Here is a 24654-nt window from a genome sequence, read left to right as displayed (position 1 = left end):
AGAACTTAGACAACGGTTCCAGCAGGAGGAAAGTTTCGACAAATTCTGCCACCAAAATATCATATGCGGTGGGGCCATGTCTAAGGTCTCACCCTCTGTCCACGTGTCCGAAAATAGAGCCCTGTGTGTTATTGAAGTCATTCAGGCATTTAAGCGCCAAGTAGTGAGGGTTTCTAAGACAGAGCTCAAATGATTGTTCTACTGGCGTGTGTAATTTGATTGATGCATATGAAAATGTGCCCTGGAGATACAGTTTTGATTATTCTCCTTCTCCTTTCAGTTGAATAATGTCTTTATTTTTAGTAGTAAGTAGGTTACATACATATGAATTTTGTGGTTTTTTTGCGTCCTTACTTACTATTAACCCTTTTTATTTGTTTCCCTTGCAGGCCTACAGCGCTATCCTGGTTGCCATGGTGATTCTTCTCAACATCGCAGTGGCTATTTTGTTTATCCACTTTTTTATTTAAGAATAGCATTGTTTTCGGAATGAGCCTAGACATGCTCCAACTATAAACTTCTATAGTTATGAAGAGGGATCTGCTGTCAAATTTGTGTTCCTTGGAAACTGACTGCAAGCACCTGAAGAGAACGTGGAGGGCTATAATCCATTTTGGCCCCCAAATATTTGGGTTGAAGGCTAATTTGCGAGTGTGTTCCAATCTGAATCCAGCTACCATGAAGGCAACACTGCAGTGCAGAGCCCAACGGCGTAGATGTAAGAAGGGGACAACGGCCTTGGTAAATGGGCTGCATAATTCAGTCTGAAAACTGGACTAAAGGGATCTTGAGTCGTTCACATATTGACTGAAATTGGTCTGATTCTCAGGCCATGGCGTTATAGCAAGTAATGCCTGCTTCCACTGTCTGGAGACAAAACCTATACCTTTTTCATCTTCAAATCATAGTTTACAACTGATTTGTCATCTTTCTTTATGAACACTTTCTCTCATGTATAATATGTTGATGGACATATTATTTCTTTTGTAAGCCCTTCACTTCACTCTAGATGACTCCAACTTTTTGCTTCTTCCGTCTGCCCAAATGTTCTTACTGATGTATTTCTTTCATCTCTGTCAGGAAAGACAAATGCAGGGACTGAATTACAGCACCACCCAGATACAGTCTTGGAGGCTGCCTGTCTGTGTCACCTCTCACACACACTCTCGGCTTGTTTCCTATCCCACTCTTTCAGTCGGCGTCATCTGTGTGTGAGTAAAGTGCATGACTATGGTGTGCCTCCACAAAGCCATTGTATGTTTGCAATGAGCAGAGAGAGAACGTCTCATGAGGACATGTTCTCGACTCATCCGCATCCTGCAAACCAATGCTTTCAGGCAGTGATGCTCTCTCTTGTCTTTCCCTCCTACTCTTTTCCACCTCCATACACGCCAGTCATTGAACTGTACTTCCTCTGAGTTGGTGGTAGTTCAGGACCGACCCTCATTGGCACAGCCTAAAACCTGCTGTACAACTGGCAGAGGCTTTTTAGAGACAATATTCAAGTGTATACCACTATCAATGTGACCATACAACATCCATCTGATTTAACAAGTGTCAATCACCACACAGCAGTATACACAATAATCCAACTTCTGAATGAACCTAATATGCACTGGAACCGTAAAAGATGAATTTAATTTGACCTTCTTTCAAATCTTGAATGCACATGGCGAACTGCTCAATTTCTTGGTACTCTTTGCACAACTTTCTGATCTCCAGCAAGAAGCTGAATGGCAAAATTCACGAACGGTTATTTGATCGAAGAATCTACCCATACGTTTCCTGTTTCAATTAGAATTACTATTTAAACCGTCCTCTCTAACATGCTGTTTCCATTTTGACAGCATAGGATCTAGCAATTGATGAACGATACCTCACCATTGCGAGACTTCAAATGGGATGTTTTACACACATGCTTGTTTGAAGATTCAAAAAAACTTGGCTTCCTTTTGAAGGTATGAGTATTCCGCCTGACTCCAACATTACAATAATGCACAATAGGAGGGCCATGGCTGTGGTTGTCTCCCAACCTCAAGATTCAGACCGCAGTGGGCCTCATTCAAAATAAATCTGTGAACTGGTCTGCATGCCGTTTTCCTCTGCTGTGGCTTGATTGGCACAGGTGATTTGATGATATCGAACCTTATATCCGTTTTATGTTCACGTAGACTATATTTATTTTTTTTATTTTTTATTTTTTTTTTACCGTGTGCAGTACACTTTAAATGTAGATGGGGTCTGGGGAACGCTACGATTACGTCCACATGACTGAAATCTCCTGTGACTGTGTACTGCCTCTGGGTATATATTGACTTGGGAGCTAATGGCATTATGTAGTAGGCTAAGGGCCAAGTTAGCGTTTGCATCTGCTATACACACTGCTGTGATCAGAACTGCTGATGAAAACGTATGAAATCGGAAAAGGGTCAGCATTTACAGTAAATGTTAATTATCCTAAGTCCAGGGAGCTGTTACTATCTACACACATAGACAGCAGGTTTCAACAGAAATACAGAGAGACTGGAAGAGTCACAGAAAGGCATAAAAGTGGCCGTCCATGGAAATGTAGTGTCGATAAATGGCTCCATAATCTGTTGTGAATTTTGCCTTTCGGGTCTTTGTTATAGAACAGCGGGGTATGCAAAAAGCAATGAAACAATGAGCAGTTGGACAGGTCCTTTCAAATGTTGAGAGAAGGTCAAATTAAGTTATAGTGCCGCTTGGGTTCATCATGAAATTTCATCTGAAAGTCCAATGTCACTTAACTTTTTGTGAGTGGTGTATCTCTCACAAGTGGGTCTGAAGAAAGCAGCAAAGAATTTTCAAGGTATACCAGCAAGATGTCTGCTAAAGTACGTCAACAAATGTCTGACTTTTCTAGAAGGTACTGTATTGGCATAGTAATCAAATAAGTGGTCGTTAAGAATTCTATCGACTGAGTGGAACTGAAGATTGATGAATCGCTTGTTGAACAAAAGTAAAATTCCATGTACCTCTTGGCTGCAAGCAGTGAAAGTGCCGCCCCTTTAGCGAAGTAGTTTGTGAGTTCAAGAACAGCTGTGGAAAATTGAGCTATATACTGTACACAAGGAGTAAGGCATCTCCATTGGGCAGCATTATTCTGCATAGCACGACATCAGCACTAAAACACAAGTTCCAGTCAAATCAATGGTCTTAGTGAATTGAAAAGCAATTTAAAAAAAAGACTCAAGTATTTGCTCATTTCTGTTAATTCCCGTCAAGGTTTTATGGGGGTCAAATATTAATTAATGCATGTGTACTACTTTGTAATTCCATAGTTTTATTTGATTTGTTCAGTGACTGTGCAGGAAATCTACTGCATAAAAAAACAATGCATATGACATCTGAGTTCAAATGCATCTTCTTTACATATTGCACAGTGTTATCGGGCTGAACAGGTCTTGATAATATTCCAAGCAGGCTGGAATAAACCACTATAAATTTCAATATATTTGCACATAACCGTAATGTGGTTAAATTGTTGTACAAAGCAACGATGACCAGATTCAACGGTTGTATTTTTAATGTTTCACCAGAATCATAAGATTCAATGACAGACCAAAGTTTATTAGTGTACTCTAATAGCAATCACTAACTTCCCTGACTGAGTGCAGCAGATTTGTTTCTAAAATCCCTCTGGCAGATCAGCATCTGTACTTGTTTGCAAGTTGGCTTTTAATGAAGGTTCATGGCAATGTCTGAACAAACGTGTGTGCATCCTCCATTCATGTGATGGGATAAGATGTCTTTGCCACTTGCTACCCGCAACTCTTTCAGGGGATAATGAGCTGCTGCTGTTTTTTCCGAATTACATCATCTCAGTTGTTTTCTCATTTCTGTCATTTCCCCCCATCCTTCATGTGTTAAAACCAGGAGGCAGATCACATTAATTTCATTCAGTTGGGTCGTACACTAATCTAATAAAGGTTCTGTCGTCATCAGCTTGGTGGCGATGCCCCTGTTACACTGCAGCATGTTACAGCATGCCAAGCTCTCTCTATAGTTTCAATCGTTCTGTCTTCCTTTCCTTCCCCTGTTTTCTTTATTTCTGGGAATTACTCTGTTTTGGTTTTGTTTCATGTGGAGAAATTAAAGTGTTTAAAATAAAAACGACTATTGGCACTTGTGATTTCGCCCTGAGTGTGAATGCAGCATCCGTACAGGAGAAACACAGGGACGTGCCTATTTTGGATGTAGGTTACCATAACAACCGATGCTATCATTCTTCCTGATGGAGATGTGGGTTCGCCCCAAGAGCTAGGCGATGTGCATACTGGAAAGACCAGCAAAAACAGAAGAGGAAAATTTTAATTAGCAGATTAAACAACAAGTACGACAAAACTTGATCTGGCAATTTAACTGTCTTCCTGGGTGTCATTTTCATCAAAACGAATGGCCAAGTAGTGGTGCGTCAAGCGTAACGATTTGCTTCCATCTGCTGGTGTTAAAGTCAAATTACAGCACCACGACCTAACGATAAGGAGAAACAACATACAGTACTGTACTGTACTTCCTTGGTCAAGGGCCATCTTTGTTTCTTTAAAACAAAGGTGGGCCAGGTCATTCATAGATATGGTACAAAAAAATAGCACGTTATGATCCATATGGTGATGCTAAATATGGAAAATAGTTAACAGTTTACAACATTTCGTTGAACAATGTACCTATCTATCTATCTATCTATCTATCTATCTATCTATCTATTGTTGGAGGAAAGTGGCCTTCTTTCCTCCGCGTGTTCGTTGATTTCGGATGATGAGGATGTTGGTTATCACAACATATTAAGAATCTAAACATAGTTGTGCGAGTTGAAACTTTAAAATGAGTTATTCATACAGTTATGGTTTGAAAACAGGTGAACCCATCAATGTTGCCGTGCCTCCAAAAGGGCCACAAGAGAACCCGAACTGGTGATGAAGCAGGGGACAATGACACAGGATGACACGTTAATCGTGCAAGTGAAGAGCAGCCACCTAACAGCTGAATAATAATTATTATTCATGTCACGTGTGTCGCACAACATGCCTACAACTCTGTTCCTGTAATCGTTTTAGCATGGTAGAAGAGGAAAGCAGTGAATCACATGATATATTGGACTTGACATCATCAAACATCCATCTATTGGATGTTCAACACCGCTTATTCTGAACACGAAGGGGGTGGGGGGGGGGGGGGGGTTGTTTACTGGAGCCTATCCCAGCTGACGGGGTCAAGTAGAGAGCCTTCACGCGTGTGCCTACAAGTACCGGTGACCCTGTTAATCTCCCAAACCCACGGGGGAGACCAATCTCTACACCACGCACAGTACTGAATAATTGGGGCGGTAAAAGGATAAACCCTCGGCCCCAATTATGTCAAACTTCAAGATAGTCAGCTTCAATGCTGAAGGAATTTCATCAACAAAAGCCGAAATTCTCTCCAACCTCAAAGCTGACATATTATGCTTACAAGAGACCCACAAGGACTCAATACCACCTAAAGTCCCAGGCATGCACCTAGTCGTCCACCATGCTAGCCCTGTTCATGGAAGTGCCATCTACACACGAGATCCATCGAACATCCTAAACAGCAGGGATCTCTCTGAAGAAGGGATGGAAATACTTGAAGTAGAAACGACACATATCACCATTGTGTCAGTTTACAAACCACCATTAACACCATTCATGTGGCCCAGAACTGTCAGTCAAAGAAACAAGGCCCTAGTTGCTATTGGTGATTTCAATAGTCATAACACCATCTGGGGCTATGCCAAAAATGATAATGATGGAGAGGTCGTTGAAGAATGGGCATTAAATAACAATCTGACAATCTTACATAATGCTAAAGATAAACCATCCTTCATGAGTGCAAGATGGAAAAGAGGCTATAACCCTGATCTGGCATTTGTGTCCTCTAACATCTACACAAATTTTGAAAAATATGTCAACGACCCAATCCCTAGATCACAACATAGACCAATCACTTTGAATGTGAGGCCAGTCATCAGGCCTCTCGACTCCAAATCAACCCCCAGATTTAACTTTAGAAAGGCAAAATGGGAAGACTTCACCCATGAACTAGATTCCAGGATCTCCACCATTGCAGCGCGAGCAGAGAACTATGAACACTTCCAAAAGCTTGTCTGGGAGGTTTCCAGGAGACACATCCCAAGAGGATGTAGAAAGACCTTCATTCCTTGCCTAACAGATCAAAGCAAGGAACTTTATGAGGATTATTTTCAAGCATATAATGCAGATCCATTTGATGAAAATACTATCGAACAAGGTGAATTTTTAACAGCCTCTGTTGCAAATAGAAAACGTGAACGCTGGCAAGAACTTATATGCAACACAGATATGACTCATAATAGCAAGAAGGCATGGAGCACTATAAAGAAATTGAACACAGAAAAGAACATCCGAATAAGAACAGCTACCGTAACACCGGACGAAGTGGCAAACCAACTACTACTCAATGGAAAACCACCCAATAAAGAGCGAGGATACCTCAAAAAATGAAATCAGAAATGGACCGCATTATGCAAGAAAGTGATGAACTCTTCAATCCGTTCACCATGGAAGAACTCTTGGAAGCCATGAAATACGTAAAACCTGGCAAAGCAGCAGGACTCGATGGTATTACAACAGAAATAATTCAGCACTTCGGTACAAAGACCAGATCATGGATACTTGCTCTCTTCAACAACTGTGCAGCAAGCCTAAAGATCCCGAAGATATGGCGAAGAGCAAGAGTCGTGGCCCTGCTAAAACCTGGTAAAGACCCAGAGAATAAAAAAAGCTATCGTCCTATTTCGCTCCTATGCATCCTCTACAAATTATATAAACGAATGATAATGGCCCGAATGTACTCTACAGTGGAACAACAACTATCGCCAGACCAGGCTGGATTTCGTCCAGGGCGATCATGCTGTAGCCAAATATTAAACCTCACTCAGTACATCGAGGATGGTTTTGAGGCCAAGCAAATTACTGGTGCAGTTTTTGTAGACCTGACTGCTGCATACGACACAAAAAATCACAGAATTCTTCTCCTGAAACTTGCCAAAGCTGTTCATAATACAACGATTGTGAAAATCATACAATCACTGCTTACAAACAGACGCTTCTTTGTAGAAATGGATGGCAAGAAAAGTAGATATCGAACACAAAAAAATGGTCTCCCACAAGGCTCTGTTCTGGCTCCAGTACTTTTTAACATCTACACAAATGACCAGCCAGAGTTTGAAAACATCCGAAGATTTATATATGCCGATGATTTGTGTATTGCCACCCAATCGCGCTCATTTGAAACCACCGAAAGGAGACTATCAGCTGCTCTTCAACATCTAACAGAGTATTATAAACAAAACTCACTTAATGCCAATCCAGGAAAGACGCAGGTGTGTGTATTCCACCTAAATAACCACCAGGCAAATAGAAAATTAAGCATCCACTGGAATAATGAGAGACTTGAGCATGTTGACTATCCCGTCTATCTTGGAGTCACATTAGATCGAACGCTCTCCTTCGCAGAACATGTAAGGAAACTCAAGTCAAAAGTCGCCACAAGAAACAACCTCTTAGCTAAACTTGCTAACTCTAACTGGGGAACAGATCCTAAAACTCTGAGAACAACAGCTCTAGCACTATGCTACTCTACTGCTGAATATTGTTCAGCAGCATGGGCAAGATCGTGTCATGCTCACAAAATAGAACCTGAGCTGAACAACACATGCAGAATAATTACTGGCACACTAAAACCAACACCACTGCCAGCACTCTACAGATTGGCGGGCATCGCACCACCACACATACGTAAAGACATTCATGCAAGGACACAAAAGCATAGTCAAGAAAATGACACAAGACACCCCCTCTATGGTCATAGTGATTCAATAAGAAGACTGAAGTCCAGAAAGAGCTTTATGACCGTCCAAAGTTTAGATCCTGAGCAGTCAACAAACCACAGGCTCGAAAAATGGAGAGAATGGGACAGCTTTGCACTAAATGGTGCAATCCAAAGCCCAAACGAACATCTTCCAAGTGGAACTGCCCTCTCAAGAAAGAACTGGGTGACATTAAATAGAGCAAGAACCAGAGTAGGCAAGACTGGGAACAACACCTATAAATGGGGACTCTCACTCAGCAGTGAGTGTCCGTGTGGCCACCCAGTACAAACAATGGAGCACATTCTTCGGGATTGTGAACTGGGGCCCACCTGCACAGATCAAGACCTCTTAGACACTAGTGATGCTGCCAAGCAACGGATCCAGTACTGGCGCGACAAGATATGATGATGATGATGATCCCAGCTGACTTCGGGCAGAAGGCGAGCTACACCCTCAACTGGTCGCAAGTCAGTCGTAGAGCATACATCATCAAACAGTTTCCAAAGGAATGGAGAGAGCAAAAGTATGTCCTTCTAATTTTCACATTTTTATAAAATAGTTAGCCTGATTGAATATCTACCTCCACCTCATGCGGCCCTGTTCTGCATATCATCACAATAAGACAATTCTTATTTAAAAAAGCTCTTAACTTTTTTACAAAAGTACTGTAAAATATTTTGACGTCTTGGCCAGCAGTAACAGTTGGCTAAAAAGGCAGCTTCTACTCCTGAGAGAAAGCTAAAAGGTAATATTCGTCTGGAAAAGTTCTGCCTCACAGAATGAAGTGAAGGAAATCAATTGATTTATGATCACCATAGAAGACTGTGACCTCTTTGCTAGCAAAGGCTGTAAGACTGCAAGTGTGTGTGTGTAATTTTTTAAAATATCCCTTTTTATTTTTTTATGCTTATTTAACAGGAACAATATGTTGCGGCTCCGAAAAAGGAGAGCTGTGGTGTTGGTTTTTAGAACGTGTAGTTTATTAATGCTTTTCACAATCTCAACCAAAGGCTAACAAAGAGCCGTAAGACTGCAAGCCTGGTCGCAGTGAAAACATAGCCCGAGTTTTGACGAATAAGGAAGACATGTTCTATATGCAGTGGCGGTTCTGGGGAGGGGCCAACAGGGGCCAGTGTCCCCGGAGCACTGATTCTGGAGCCCCCTGTGTCCCCCCTCCAAACGTAGACTATACAGTAGTGCCCAGTCGCCGACGCAAAAGGTGGAACTAAAGTACCTGACTTAACATTCTAGTCGGACCTTTTAGTGCGCTGCACCACTGAAAAAAGACAAGCGCGAAGATGAGCAGCAGACCCCAGAGAAGCAGTCCCAAGATTACCACGGCGATGAGTGATATTACGTTGTCAATGTAAGATCACAACACAAAACCAAGCAAGCCTGCACCAGTCGGGTTGCTAAAGTGTAATTCCTCTTCACTGTTAAAAATGAAGAGACAGATGAAGATCCTGAGAATGAGGAAACTGAGACTGTCTGAGTGCATGTGTGTGCGGTAGTACGCGCACGTGCGTGTGTGTGTGTGTGTAACTTTTTCAAATATCCTTTGAAATTTTTTTTTATGCTTATTTAACAGGAACAATATGTTGCAGCTCCGAAAAAGGAGCACCGTGGTGTTGGTTTTTAGAACGTGTAGTTTATTAATGCTTTTCACAATCTCAACCAATACAGGCACGTCCGTGCCTTCTCTTCTGGCGTTCGACTCGAGAGACGTTCAAGGACCGCCTCCGAAAAACGTAAATTAACGATAACTTCAATGACACGAAGAAAATCGAAAATAATCCACCAGAACAGAAAATCAAGTGAGGAAATTACAAAATAAATTCTATGGGGGGTTTGTAAATACATAACAAAGGAATAAATAACATTTAACAAGACAGTCCAGTGTCCTACAAATATATAAGACATTGCCTTTTAAAATCGGGACAATTAGATGCATGTAAAACATCTAGCTTCCGTGTGTTTGCAATTTTAGTCCCAGATCAGGCTTTAGAATGTATTAATTTATATTTACTGAATACAATAAATGAATAAATAAATTAATCAATGCAATTAATAAATAGCATTTATGAATACATTTTAGACAATTATGTGTTTTTGAGTGCCTAAACAGTGTAAGTGTAGCAGGTTAGTGTATATGCTGTGTCCATGCAAAAATTATGTTTACATCTATTCGGTTTGTCTTTCTCCACAGACATCAGCAAATGTAAAGAAGACCCGCCAATGCAGAACAGAGTTTTTCCACATTAAATCATGGGAAAACATACCTTATGTCCACTATGAATGATGATAGATTAAGCAATCTTGTACTTCGCATTGAGTCTAGGAGGTCAAAAGCACTGAATCTTGAATCACTTCAGACGGTTTGCCAGAAATCACCAAAATCGCAGAATACACTTGCTGTAATAGTAGTGGCAGCTTAAGACTGTTCCACAAGATCTGCACCTATATGAATATTTTATCAGCACTTAATTCAGTACTACTGTGATTATTGTACTGTTTTTCATTGTCACTGTAATGTTATGTCTGCAAAGGTTTAAAAGTTTGATGAAAATAAAAAGTCAAATACGATTTCGAATCTTTGTCTTTTTTTGCCCGAGGTTGAATGTGCCCCTCTATCAAAACCTCTGGACCCAGCCAGGCCTACAACCTCGAGAACTGCCACTGTGCACAATGTGTGCTAGTTTGGTGAAGTGTAGTTTTTTTTAATGTCAGTGCAATACTATAAAAATATATTCTTTATTCATATAAGTCATTTTAAAAAATACACTCTAAAAAGTAAACTATAAGTAAACACTATAAAAAGTAAAGTGTGTCACACAGTCACATTATTACCATGCGTGAGCGATAACAGGACGCACATTCAATCAAGAGTAAGGCGAGAGCTATCGCTCAGACTCCAAAACGCAGGCACTGCATACAGACTCTCGCAACCAGACTGACTTGAGCCAACATTTAAAATGAATTAGTCATCTTGTCATATTGCCAATCGCTAGGCCCGCCCGTAACAGCAAACCCCCGCGTTACAGGAATACTGTGTACTGTACAGTATTTGCTCCGGACATATGATACAACATTTTTGCTCTTGAAAATTAATCATGATTGAATAAATAAAGCAAGCTCAAACAACCTTAGTTAAGGCAAAAACAAGTAATTGAATGCATATTTTACTTTTCACGTAAAGTATTTGACTGTTCAATGTATGAGTGTACGGTAAACTGATCTTTTCCGTCGAGCACTGGGCCAATCAAAAAAGCGCCCATGATTTCAGACTAGCCAATCAAACTGGAGATTTTGACGAAGTAGGCGTTTCTTGCATCCAAGTTGGATAGTTATGCCCAGCTGTTATTTTATTTAATATTCATTGAGCCGCGATAGGATGAAGAAAACGACAAGATACACACCAGGAATTCAGAAAGTGGAGCCGTTCTTTGTTGTACTTCGATAAAGTACTTTTTTGCGGTGTTGTTTCACAAGGTAACGTTGCTTTCTCAACTTTTCGCAGCAGCAGATATGCAAGTTACAGTATTGCCTTTTTCAACGTTCACTTCGGTAGACTTGGAGTCACTTTTGCTCAGATGGCTGTTGGATGATAGTGACTTCTTAAATGGCAGCAGAAGGCGGTGACTGTTTAGAACACCAGCTTGGTCGTGCGTGCTGTTTGTTTCTTCGGCTGTCAGTGGATCTGCGGTCCGATCGGCGGAGGAGGAACAGGCGGAGGTTGTCCTGAATACAAAACAGATTACTTGCAGTGGAACGACAAGGAGATTTATTTTATATTAAAGACGGTATCACCCCTTCCCTTTAGTTGTGCAGAGAAACAATAGGAGTGCGACACGAGAAAGAACCGGATAACTTGTGTCACAGTGCCTCTGATTTTGTGGGTGCGCGCACCGTTTTGCTTTTAATAGACTTGCTCTCAACTGAAAAGACATTCCCAGTTCTTTTGTTTGTTTTTTTAAGCGTCAGACCCACTGTCAGTGGATGATTGAGTATGGTGGAGAGTCGAACCCATGTCCAGAGGGAAGGAGTGTACCGCTGGTTCTCTTCCCTCACCTCTGCCCAGAGAGCCGAGTTCCTGTGTGGCCTGCTGGACCTCTGCGTCCCCATCGAGCTTCGCTTCCTCGGCTCCTGCCTGGAGGACTTGGCGCGTAAGGACTACCATTCGTTGCGGGATGCTGAGATCAAGGCTAACAACCCCACCGATTTATCCGGACTCACCAACATCACAGACGAGGTGGTGCGGAGTAAGCTGCTGGTGTCCCTTGCCCTGCTCGGGTCGGACAACCGGGAGGCGGCGGGGGTCCTGTACCAAACGTTGACGCATATAGACACGGTGATTAACAATTATGGCTTGGCCTTAAACGACGGAAGGGCCGAGGATCAGTTTCTGTTGCTTTTCACCATGGCATCCAACCACCCAGCTTTCAGCTTCCACCAGAAACGGGTTCTGAGGCAGCAACTCAGCCAGATACAGGACGTCCTGCAGGTGAGAGCCAACGTGTACATCTGTGGGCCACATGTCTCTCTGGAGTGACCATATTGTCCAAGTAACAAAGCTACAATACACAACTGGAATGCATTAGATGAGACAGAAACACATGACCGTTTCAAAGTAAACGATCTATCTATCTATCTATCTATCTATCTATCTATCTATCTATCTATCTATCTATCTATCTATCTATCTATCTATCTATCCGTCTGTCTGTCTAGTTCTACTTGTAAAGTAAGTACAAAAGCTGCCTTGAAAAAAAAAGTTAGCTCAAATCGAGGATAATTTTTGTCTCAACTCAAAAGTTTAAGTTCATCAAGTAAATATTAAGATAATGTTCTAGTTACTTCAATATTGTTTTAGAAGTTGTGAAAGTTGATTTCATATTTCGTCGGCAGTTGTATCAACATTTTAAAGTTAAAATAAACAATTATTGTACATTATAAGAGCCTCCATCCATCCATCCATCATCCAAACCGCTTATCCTCATGAGGGTTGCTGGCATGCTGGAGCCTATCCCAGATCACTTCGGTTAAAAGGCAGATTACACCCTGAACTGGTCGATTATCGGAACTTGAAAATGTACCTTATCAAACTAACTCACATATCTGCGATGTTGTAACTTATAGTTGAAAGTCCAATTAACTAATATTAAGTTTTAACTTGTCATTTGTAGTCAACAGGTTTTAACTTAAACTGGCAAATGGGCTTTCACTTGTGTAGGTTTCGTCTTGAACAACTTAACACCCAAATAATTGAAAAGGAAAAAATAAAACAAACAAAAAAATGACCAGTTGGTTAAAATCATCATGAACCATGACAAGATTGCATATTAGTAAATGTGACCAATTTTTGAAGAAAAAAACCAAACTGCTGACTTAACTGAGACTGCTTGTGTTTAGTTTGAATAAGACCATAAAGTTACATAGTCCAAATATAAACAAGAGCAATATGAAACAATCGGTAAATACATCTACTGGGTCCCAAATTGTTTCAAAACCTGATAGAGAAAAATAAATTGCTTCACCCATACCAACATCCATCTGTCCATCCATCTTCTGATCCGCTTCTCCTCACAAGTGTTGCGGGGTGTGCATGAGCCTAGCCCAGCTGTCTTCGGGCAGTAGGCGGGGGACACCCTGAACCGGTTGCCAGCCAATTGCAGGGCACGCAGAGACGAACAATCATCCGCTCTCACACTCACACCTCGGGACAATTTGGAGTGTTCGATCAGCCTGCCGTGCATGTTTTTTGAATGTGGGAGGAAACCGGAGTACCCGGAGAAAACCCACGCAGACAACAGGCAACTCCACACACAATTTCAGATTATCACCAGTAATAAGTAATGTTGAGATTTAGCATTTTTTATATATTCCCCTTTGTACTGTAACTTGCACAATTATTGATCAAACTATTATTGTTAACTTCTGATTTCAAAACGAGTAACCCATCAATTTGTTGTGTCCAGGTACGTTGAATAATATGATGATACGATGATACAATATTTAGTTTCACTGTCATACTGATTTGCACGCCGGTCTCAAAGTGCAGATTCTGGCTCCGGCCTTCCTGTGTGGAGTTTGCATGCTCTCCCTGTGCCGTACTGAAATTGATTTGAAGATTTGAAACCTTTGTACGTGACAGATGTGCAAAAAAAATAAACAAATAAAAATCAGGAGGGGGGCAAATACTTTTTCACAGCACTGTAGGCTCCAGCTCAACCACGACCCTTATGAGGATAATAAGCACTGTAGAAAATGGATGGATTGATGGATCGATAGATTAGGACTGCATACTGTTTACACTGTATTTGATTTTACCATACTTTGACCACCACACCTGAAAGCATTCCAATATGAGAAACACAGATAATATCAGGCATGCCAATATCACGGCACTCAATAAGACAAACTAAACCAGTGAAGGGTTCAGCTTCTTAGAGGAAACAACCCAAAGTCCTTAGAGTTTATGAAACCAGTCCGAGGAATTGTATTACACATTATCATGCAAGGCTCACATGGTGTCTTGAATGCCAAATTACAGGTTTGTTAAAGGCAATGACAGCCCACCTGTTAGCACAGCAGACCTCAGGCGTGTGTAGGTGAAAGCTGCTCCTTTGACTGACAGCACTATGGTTTTTGTGCAAAAGCAGAGGTGAAGTGGAAAGCGTTCCTCATAAGTTGATTTTGATTTTGATAGATGAAATTAATGCATCCATTGATTTTTTGAACTCCCACCTGTCTACATGAGCAGAATTTTGGTGAGAGGTGGTGTACACCTGGGACTCGTCGCCAGCCAATCGCAGGGCGCATGTCGATAAAGAAGCAGCCACACTCACGTTCACACCAATGGACAACGTACAGTCTTCGAGTAAGATAACATGCATGATTTTGAAATGCGGGAAAACCCAAGTGGGCACGAAGATAACATGCAAACTCCACCTAGGAAGACTGGAGTTTGCATGAGAACTGCAAGGCAGACATGCTTACGACTAGTCCACCATGCTGCCTGCAGCCCAAATTAATCATGCTAAAACGTCTGAATTAGATACGTTACGATAGTTGAAGCTCTGCGGTCGAACAATCAGGCGACAAGCAAATTACATTGATCTTATTCCTTGCCTTTTACAAGCACTTTTGTTTTTTCTCGTTTTATCCTGGTTCCTTGTACCATCAATCTCATTTGTACTTTCCGTTGGTCTTGCACCTTTAATCAATAAAAATGTTTGTCCCAAATTTTTATCCTATTCTACATTTTTAAGCTCCACTCCCATCCGGATTATTCTGGATCTTAACAGTTAATACTTTGTAGAAGGACCTTTTTTTTGTATTTTACACATCTCAATTTGCCCATTCTTCCTTTGCAAAACAGCCCCAGCTCGGGTCGATTAGATGGAGAGCATTTGTGAACAGCAGTTTTCAAATCCTGAATTCTGAAATTCTCAAATTCTGTCCCAGTCTCAAGTCTTTTGCAGACTCCAACAGATTTTCTTCCATACTAGCCCTGTTTTATCATCAATCCATCTTCCCATCAAGTCTATCCTCCCTGTCCCTGCTATTGAAAAGGAGCCCCAGACCATGATGCTGTCACCATGTTTGCCAGTGGGAATGGTGTGTTCAAAATGTGAACAGCATGATGAGGACGACTGTTTAAACACCAGCTCTAATTGAACCAGGACATTTACTGGTCGATTCAAGGGTTAAACCTCTGTTGGGAATTTGCAAATAAGCTGCTCGTTAGAGAACAGCAACTTGTGCAAAAAATACTGAAACATTGAACAGTTGCACATGTGCATTCAAAAGTTTAGAGAAGGTCACATTAGGTTCACCTGGAAAGGTTCGAATGCAGTTTAGGCTCATCCTAAAAATTCACCTGAAAGCCAAATATCCGTAACTTTTGTGAGTAGTGTATTTGTTTGAAGCCCGAGATGTGGCAAAAGGTCAAAAAGTTCAAGAGGGCTGAATACATTCGCCAGCCACTATAGTTTTCACCTGGCTGTCAACAGAACACTCAATGGTCTGGGTTTGCCCGATAGGGTTGATTGTCATAACACATTAGTCATTTGGTTTCACAGTTATATTAATTGCTTACGAATACAACTGGAGTGCAGGTATGCCTGCTGCAGGTTTACCTGGTGCTACACAGCACTGCCCCTGCTTTCAATATGCACATAAAGGAGAGCAGCTTGGCCTGTATGACACTTCAAGACACCATCCATCCATCTTCTACCGCTTATCCGGGGCCGGGTCGCGGGGGCAACAGCTTTAGCAGGGAAGCCCAGACTTCCCTCTCCCTAGCTACTTCTTCCAGCTCTCCCCGGGGGATCCCGAGGCGTTCCCAGGCCAGCTGGGTGACATAGTCACTCCAGCGTGTCCTGGGTCTTCCTCGGGGTCTCCTCCCGGTGGGACATGCCCGGAACACCTCACCAGGGAGGCGTTCAGGAGGCATCCGAATCAGATGCCCAAGCCACCTCATCTGGCTCCTCTCGATGTGGAGGAGAAGCGGCTCGACTCTGAGCCCCTCCCGGATGACCGAGCTTCTCACCTTATCTCTAAGGGAGAGCCCGGACACCCTGCGGAGAAAACTCATTTCGGCCGCTTGTATCCGGGATCTCGTTCTTTCGGTCACGACCCATAGTTCGTGACCATAGATGAGGGTTGGAACGTAGACCGACCGGTAAATTGAGAGCTTCGCCCTTTGGCTCAGCTCCTTCTTCACCACGACAGACCGATACAACGTCCGCATCACAGCAGACGCTGCACCGATCCGCCTGTCGATCTCTCGCTCCCTCCTGCCCTCACTCGTGAACAAGACCCCAAGATACTTAAACTCCTCCACTTGGGGCAAGATCTCTCCCCCGACCCGGAGGGGGCACTCCACCCTTTTCCGACTGAGGACCATGGTTTCAGATTTGGAGGTGCTGATTTTCATCCCAACCGCTTCACACTCGGCTGCGAAACGCTCCAGTGAGAGTTGGAGAGCCCCGTTTGAAGGAGCCAACAGCACCACATCATCTGCAAAAAGCAGGGATGCAATACTGAGGCCACCAAAACAGACGCCCTCAACGCTTCGGCTGCGCCTGGAAATTCTGTCCATAAAGATTATGAACAGAATCGGCGACAAAGGGCAGCCTTGGCGGAGTCCTACCCTCACTGGAAACGATTCCGACTTACTGCCGGCAATGCGAACCAAACTCTGACATCGGTGGTATAGTGACCGAATAGCCCGTATCAGGGGGTTCGGTACCCCATACCCACGAAGCACCCCCCTAATCCTAATCTATACACATACACTAGACCACAGGTGTCAAAGTCAAGGCCCGGGGGCCAGATCTGGCCCATCACATCATTTTATGTGGCCCACGAAAGCAAATCAAGCATGTCAAGTTCCACGATGCTTGCTAAAGTCTGAACCAAAATGCCAAATTGTCATATGTAATCCACAATAACAGTCATTATTCTTGACTTCAGATTTTAAAACTAGTTATTCATCAATTTGTTGTGCGCTCTGTATGTAATATGTGGAGGGAATTAAACATTTATTTGGTTTCCCCAAATTTATAACGGCCCTCCAAGTGAAACCGTAACAACAACGTGGCCCGCGACAAAAATGAGTTTGACACCCCTGCACTAGACAATGCCATCTGTGAGGGGGTTGTTCCAGTCTTGCAGGTATAAAAATCAACTTTACATTGCTTTTAAGTTGCCAGTTTTACAGCATTGGTACTGACAACAAAGATAATCATAGAGTAATTCAAGATTTCCCTGCTTGCCTTTTTATTCTGAAATACACGTTTAAGCATATGCCCAATGTACCACTCCTATGTACATGTGCATTTCCAGTGAGAAATCCAAAATGACGGTAATTGTATATTACACGTCAGGTATCTTCACAAACACACCGAGTCGAGACAACATGGAAGTACTACTATTTAGTTGGCCTGTGTCGGCTGTCTAACCCACTGACGCGCTCGTATAACAAGAATGGTTTTCCGTCCTTTCCTTCAGTGATCGGCACTCCACGAGATGCACTACACATAGAGCATATGGTCTGCTTTTACTGTTTAGATTTAAAGAGGGCGTTATTTGTTGTTTTCAAACTACTAGATAGTTTTGAATGTTGCCCCACTTCACTCCCCCCTCCTCCCCAGTGAGTCTTTGTCCAAAGCCAATCCCCTCACTAACATGAACGTGCACAAGATGTGCACTGTACAAGAACACGCATGGTAAACAAGCCATTCTTAGCCACGTCTGTTACTCTGCGGGCATGACTTATTCATGATGGAGTGTTGTGTTGTTCCCCTTGCTTTTTTTTCTTCTTCTTCTTAAGAGCTGTCCATTTCCTTCTTTTTCACTTTTGTCACTGACCCTAGGTAAATAATCCAGCCAAGGAAACTGTTGGGTGTCCCACGAGGCTACAGCGTGTGCCTGCATGTGCACGGCAAATGATTGACAACGCCCTTCGGTCACGCCTACTGTCTCAGATAGGGTATTATTGTCAAGGCGTGGTGTCTTTTAAAAATAACAACTACAAGTAAAAAAATAATAATAATAGAGAGACATACAGAGGGGCCTGAGAGGGATGATTGTTCCATATTTTAATAATATTCAACTGTCATATCATCCAGACAGTCTTAACATAGGTGAAAGAGAAGTGTTGTTGTTTTTAACGACAAACTACCCTTTAAAGTCTGTGTTTTTTAACGTGTTTCTTTGCATTGTTTGGGTAGAAGCAGGAGTGTATACGTCACCTGTCGGTGTATTTTGATGAGATTGAGCCAACAGTTAAGGGGTACATGTGATCTGTCTCTTTACACTGCAGTTGCTTTCACAGATATCTGATCTGGTGTGCTTTGGATTTTTTTATCCACATTTGGAAGAGACCCGTTTCAGATGTGGGATTTCATTCCGTAGATTTAACTTCAAGATTTAAATCGCGGACATTTTGTTCCCCCTGATGTCTCTATCTTTCCCAAACCTAAGAGGAGCAGGCAAAATGTTTAAACATGAGAAAGCAGCAAAGGGAAAGTACCCTGGCTCAGAGTAGAGCATTTGTATTTAGTGTTTTGTTGCCCTTGGCTCCGACTTAGTGCGGCTCAGCACATTTCTCGTTGCTGAAATCAACCCTCTGTGGTTTGCTTCAGTGTGTGTGTGTGTGTGTGTCTCAAGTGAATCCCCAGGAAGTTAGAAATGCTGTCTCTCCCTCTGGATCTCTTAGCGCAGCCTGAGAGTAAACCATTCTAATGGTTGTTACAGTGCTTTTTCTCGACTGCAGTTTGACATAGCTACGGTATTGAAGCTGAAGGAAACTTTCGCAGCACAAGCTATGAATCAATCAACACATAGGATGGGGTTAAAAAGGGGACAGAGGCTGCCTCAATGTATGGAAGAAACAATTTATTCACATAAAAGCAAAACCTCACTAAACTAAGCGTTTTAGTGTGTTGTCTGTGTCTATAATAACAAACATGTGTTTTCCGGTGTTTGTGGTATAAGAAGTAAGAGAGAAAGCCCAACTCATGTGATGTGTGCGAGACTGTCCCAATAGCACGTTTCATGCAGGTGTTTGCTCAATATGAACCACACACAACACATGGTAGTAGTTTTGTACGGTTTGAACATGAATCCATGACAAACAAAACATCTCAACAAAACAGGATTTTCATAATGGAGTTTGCTTTTTTTCATGCTTAATTGAAGGTTCTTGTCACGGCAATATGCCACAATATTTGCTGTTGCCCATCATAGATCACAAATTCTTGTTTCTTTGTTTGTTTTTTGGTAATAATTGCTATTTATATATAGAGTATATAGGATAAAATTGCAGACGTTATGGCTAATTTGAGCGAACTTGTGTTATCAATTGGTCTACTGAAGTCCAAATGTCTCTCTTTTTCAATGCTCTCTAGAACCAAACCAGAGAGGCTAGTACAGCCCCTGCACTTGGATCAGAGGTAAAAATTGGGAGAGGAGCTCAAGTGGCCAGCCAGGAACCCAATGCTCCACACCTCGACCTCGCACCTCCTCCTCACCTTGCTCCTCCTCCAACTGCTGTGCAGGGCCATGATGCTGCGGCACCACCTACTAGTCACCAGGGGAAAAGAGGAACGGGTGAGTCTCTGGAAGAGCGTCGTATCCTACCGAGGTCCATAGTTTGATGTGATTGACGCCCTGCCACCTCTTTGCATGCTCTGTCATATTCTAAAAAGAGCCTTTCACTGTCATCGTCAGCTTGAACTAATGATGAACGACTGAACCTCCAACCAGTGCATGTGAGTCTGAAACGTGTATCTCATGCTGTGCACCCAGTAAAACCCCGTTGGGGCAAGATGCAACATGCCAGTCTCACAGAACATAACTGAGCTTCGAGAATGCAGCCTCAGGCATTGCAGTGTAATATGTCACTCAGGGATTCATTTCACTCATGGTTGCAACTTCAGGTGGTCCACAATACAACTTTATTCACTGACTGTATTATATTGTACTAGGGCATATATTTTTTTGTGCGTGTCGATCATGAAAATGACAATACTCAGCAATGATTTGGCCTGCTAAAGCAGTCTCAGTAGAAAAGGTTTGGCTACTTTGTACTGTATTGAGACATGTTGGCAAAATTGTTGGTACCATTCCATTAAGCATAATGGTCACTAAGAAAACTTGCACTGACAAGACTGGAATTTGCCAAAATGCTTTGTGACAAACCACAAAGCTTCTCGGAGAACGTCCTTTGATCGGATGAGAAAAAAGCGGGAGCTATTTAATGGTCGCATCATCTAAAGACTTTTTTTTCTTGAAAAATCGCTGTTAACATTCATGACATGTATTACACGAAAATATATTGGGAGGTATCGTTTGGGGGAGGGGTGGCTGGTTTGCGGAAAGAAAATCCCAGGAAAGACTTGTATGCAAAATTTTAAAAATCCTGAAAAAAAAGAACATGCAAATTCAAGCTGCGAGCATGCAGTAGTTGGCTGTAGTCTTAAGTTGTAATATCACCATTCACCACTAGATGACAGAATTGACGCAGTTGCACTTACACTGCGTCTTTACTGCCCCTATGCTGCAACTTGAGTAAGCATGATAATTTGTTTGCGTATTTGGAATGATATGGAGGACAAACGTAGTATCAATAATACTAACATCTTGAGTGACTTGATTTTTTGGGGGGGAAAAAAAATCACGAGTTGTTTTGCTGTTCGGCAGTTTAGTGCCATACCTGAATGGTCATTTTCAGGCAAGAGAATGCTTAACATTAAAAATAAATAAATACTATGTGCTAATATTGTTGTTTGCTTCAAACACTTTGTTGTTGGGCTAGAAATGTATTATGAAAAATGAAATATGTTGAACCTATGTATGTATTTAACATGGCATTTTTGTCATGTGACTGATTAGGAAACATGTGGTCCTAAGTGGCCCCCAAGTAGCACTGATGAAAAATTGTGGCCCCCTTCTACAGCCTTTAAGTTGCCCATCGCTGACTTAAATGCTGTCGGGGGCCACAATTTTATATTAGTGCTATTAAAAAATGAAAAAAAAACTAACAAATCTGCAAATAGTTGATATTATGGTTGTGTGCGAGGGCCCAAAGTAGTGGAAGAAAATTTTCTATTTCTCTCGATCCCCTCGCCCCTCATTTCGGATTGAGTTAAGTCAAGTTGATGAGGTTTTCTTGGGGGGGGTTGTGTGTTTTTTTTTTTGAGGGGCCACCCAGCATGTGGGCACAGGCTGCCAATTTGCCCATCTACAGTAGACCCAATCTTTCTGGCTCCCTGCCTCTGTGTGAAACACAATACTCGACGATCTCACATTACCTCATGGTCGCATTGCATAGCTGTCATCAGCATAAAACGGACAACAAGGACACAGGCACTCGACATTCGTTTCGAGCACATTGAAACATGATTGCAGAGATTTAGAGGCACATGATACAGATATGTAAAATGAAGGTTATATCAAACTCTACCATTTCTATGTATGAGTACTGGGGCTTGCGTGCCATGCTAAGCAGCGGAAGCTGCAATCTCTTTACTGTGTATTTTTTCAACATATACATTGACAAATTATTTCAAGCACAGGATTTGGAAAACATCTTAATGGCATCTCATTCTTGGAAATATAATATTGTACCAACTGTTTTGGCAAATTTAGTAGCATGCAGCAAACTGTGCTGTATTTATTTACCCATACAATACAGGCATACATCAGGACGAGCTGGTCAGTGTGTATATGTTCGTGTCTGCCAAGATTCCTATGAATAGCAGGCAGAGTGTTTGTCCTTCACATTTTCGACCCATCAAACCCACTGGAAGCTGTGCATCAAGGGCCTGTCCTTTTGCTCTTTATGCACACTTATCCCGACGTTACACGACACGAACGTAGCCCTAGTTTGAGCCGACAGACGTGTCGCAAACGTAGTGTCTCGGAGATGATTTTGAAGTGTTTTCAGGCGTCGTAACCAATGTAGTGTGACATACTAAATGATAAGTCGTGAAGTGTTTGGGATGCTTCACAACAGCGACGAAAGTCTGGCATGTCAGAATTTTTGTTCGTCTTGCCGTTTTGTGTGACATGGCCTACCTTGTTGAGGAATAGGAAGGCAGTGCCCTCCTACTTATGACGAGAGAGTGGGCATGGCACACACAATCACAACGTGGTGTACAGGTATAGTATTTAAAAAGTGACGTGAACAAAAGGGGAAATATTGGAAAGTATACGTAGCCTTTCGACTTGTGTTACTGTTGCTCAATGCAAAGCTAATAGCTGATTAGCACATGTGGTGTCAATACACAAATTGGTTACCTCAAGTTCTATTTGGAGAATAGACAGTCCATACCGTCCTCTCACCACCATCCAGGAACGGGAACATAGTCCCTTTTTTTTTGCCTTTTCTGAGCCGAAAACAAACGCACATGCACATAATGCCTCATACGGCATGGTTTTGACAGCTGCCTGTCCCGCTTCCCCGAATGACCTGCACTGATGGACTGCACACAATGATTGGTCAGCATCTGGACGGTGATGGACTTGTAGTGTGACAGCTTGCCCAGCCCAAGACACAGAATGATATTTATCTGCTCGTCTGATAACGTGACCGTCGTGAACGACAAAAAAGTCGTGTAGTTGGTTTGGTGCGGTTTATATTCACACTTATACTTTTTGGAAGTGAACTATATTCTGCAAACACATCTACGCATGTGCCGATCGGTATGTCCATTGGAGTGAAGTGGCGAGGGCGGCACCGAAAGCACAAACCTAGAAATTGAGCATTTGTGCTCTTATTAGAACTACAAAATAATTGTGTCAAGAGCAGCTCATTTAATGCAGGTTTTGCGACACTATTTTAATAAACTTTGGAACACGTCGGCGAATGTATGCAGAAACCCGGCATGTGCTCTCTATGTTTTGACAAACCAAATGCTGGCAGTGGCGCGTCTAAATAAAAGACGAAGGATCAGGTATGATCAGCATTCACTATGGGATCATTTTTGCTAGTATCCTATATTTTGTGTGGATCTGCAGTGGTTTGTATTCAGACCTGTTGCGAATTGTGCCAAGTCTGTTCGGAAGCGTGTGAAATGAACCGAGCTCCGTTGAAAGCAGACTAAACGGTGTCGGTACACCCTTAGTCCTGCACATCTCTGTCGTTAGCAGATCTTGGTCTTTTCTGTTCATGACCTAATTTCTCAATGCAGCTGCATGTCCTTGCATGTCTGATATGGTTTCACACTGCCTTATGGAGTCGAATGTGAGTCCTTTCATATGTAGAGGTTATTTTGCTATCACACCCATCTATGAAAACAACCCTGCCAGTTTCATCCCCTATGTATTGGCCTGGAACAATTCGAAAAAGCTCAAACCTGCCTCTACACCTGAGGCATGCATCCAAATAAAGAAGCAGACTGATTCAAGAGTGAAAGTTATTTGTACTCATCAAAGCAACAATTTCTTTACTCGATAAGACCCAGTACTCATACATAGAAATGGTAGGGTTTGGTATATAACCTTAATTTTATAAATCTGTTATCATATCATCTGCCCCTAAATCTGGGCAATCATGTTTCAATGTGCTCAAAACGACTGTTGAGTGTCTGTGTTGTTGTCTGTTTTATGTTGATGACAGCAATGCACACGTGACCATGAGGTAATGTGAAATCGTCGAGTATTGTGTCTTTTACAAATTATACAGACATCAATCACATTGTTCAAGTCAAGTCATGGTTAAAATGTAGAAGGGCTGATTTAAAAGAGTGCCCTCTACTTTCTTGGTTGTTACAAGCCTTTTAGAGTGCCCTATTTTCTGCATGCGCACAAAAATGAATGGCGTATGCTATCATGAAGAAATGTAGCACTTTGAGAAGTGGGGTTTGTTTTGTTTCTCAATGATACCTTGTAATGGGAATTTGACATATAAAAGCGCCAAATGGAAGTAACTGTTCGTACTATTGAATGCTGACCGTACCTTTGAATGCTGACCAGTTATTTTGCGGATAAGCAAACTTGCACTAGTCTGTACTCTGTGTAGCTGCTCAAAATGCTGATTGCACTGGCCTTCACCACCTCCCAACAAGATAAAATTAGAGCGCAAGACGCAGAGAGGGAGAAGGCTCCCTTGACAGATCTGTGAAAGGTGTCCCTCCATGTTTTTTTTCTCCTTATTTTCTTTCTTAAATAAATCTCATCATTTTTTAAATAAATACTTTCGTTGTCTTGGTTTCCCTGGACAAGACAACCTTACACGGGATATAATATGGAAT

At 42.1% G+C, this 24654-nt stretch overlaps 2 protein-coding genes and 1 long non-coding RNA gene across 8 annotated transcripts in view; 2 read left to right on the top strand and 1 right to left on the bottom strand.

Annotated features, from left to right (window-relative positions):
* jph3b (junctophilin 3b) overlaps positions 1-4153 on the top strand; it is a 50030-nt gene extending 45877 nt beyond the window's left edge. Inside the window, exon 6 of the mRNA XM_086108387.1 lies at positions 390-4153. Within this exon, the coding sequence (XP_085964513.1) occupies positions 390-470 (81 nt within the window). The 3' untranslated portion in view covers positions 471-4153. The remainder of the gene's footprint in view (positions 1-389) is intronic.
* Positions 4154-9519: 5366 nt separating this feature from the next.
* LOC147205799 (uncharacterized) lies at positions 9520-21936 on the bottom strand. 2 transcript variants are annotated; one of them, XR_015100620.1, is made up of 3 exons: positions 19930-21936; positions 11960-12386; positions 9520-11629 (listed from the first exon to the last, which is right to left on the bottom strand). It is a non-coding gene; the product is annotated as an uncharacterized LOC147205799 (long non-coding RNA). The 2 variants fall into 2 exon arrangements; XR_015100619.1 differs by lacking the exon at positions 19930-21936 and having other exon boundaries at positions 11960-12038; positions 12125-12269.
* Positions 11291-24654, top strand: part of zcchc14 (zinc finger, CCHC domain containing 14) — a 32238-nt gene continuing 18874 nt past the window's right edge. For 4 of the 5 annotated variants that reach the window (XR_015100618.1, XR_015100617.1, XM_086108385.1 and 1 more), the window contains exons 1-2: positions 11623-12392; positions 19807-20008. Coding sequence is in view for 3 of the 5 variants with exons in the window: in XM_086108385.1 (XP_085964511.1) it covers positions 11898-12392; positions 19807-20008 (697 nt within the window). In the remaining 2 variants the exon portion in view is untranslated. Of the gene's footprint in view, positions 11381-11622; positions 12393-19806; positions 20009-24654 lie in introns of those variants that run through there. The other variant, XM_086108384.1, reaches the window with a different exon arrangement.

The sequence above is a fragment of the Hippocampus guttulatus genome, chromosome 4 (genome assembly GCF_054856545.1).
Source record: "Hippocampus guttulatus isolate MCC_2025c chromosome 4, RoL_Hgut_1.0, whole genome shotgun sequence".
In the NCBI taxonomy this organism is placed as follows: domain Eukaryota; kingdom Metazoa; phylum Chordata; class Actinopteri; order Syngnathiformes; family Syngnathidae; genus Hippocampus; species Hippocampus guttulatus.
The sequence above is the reverse complement of the archived record's forward strand: the minus strand, read 5'-3'. Positions and strand labels throughout refer to the sequence as shown.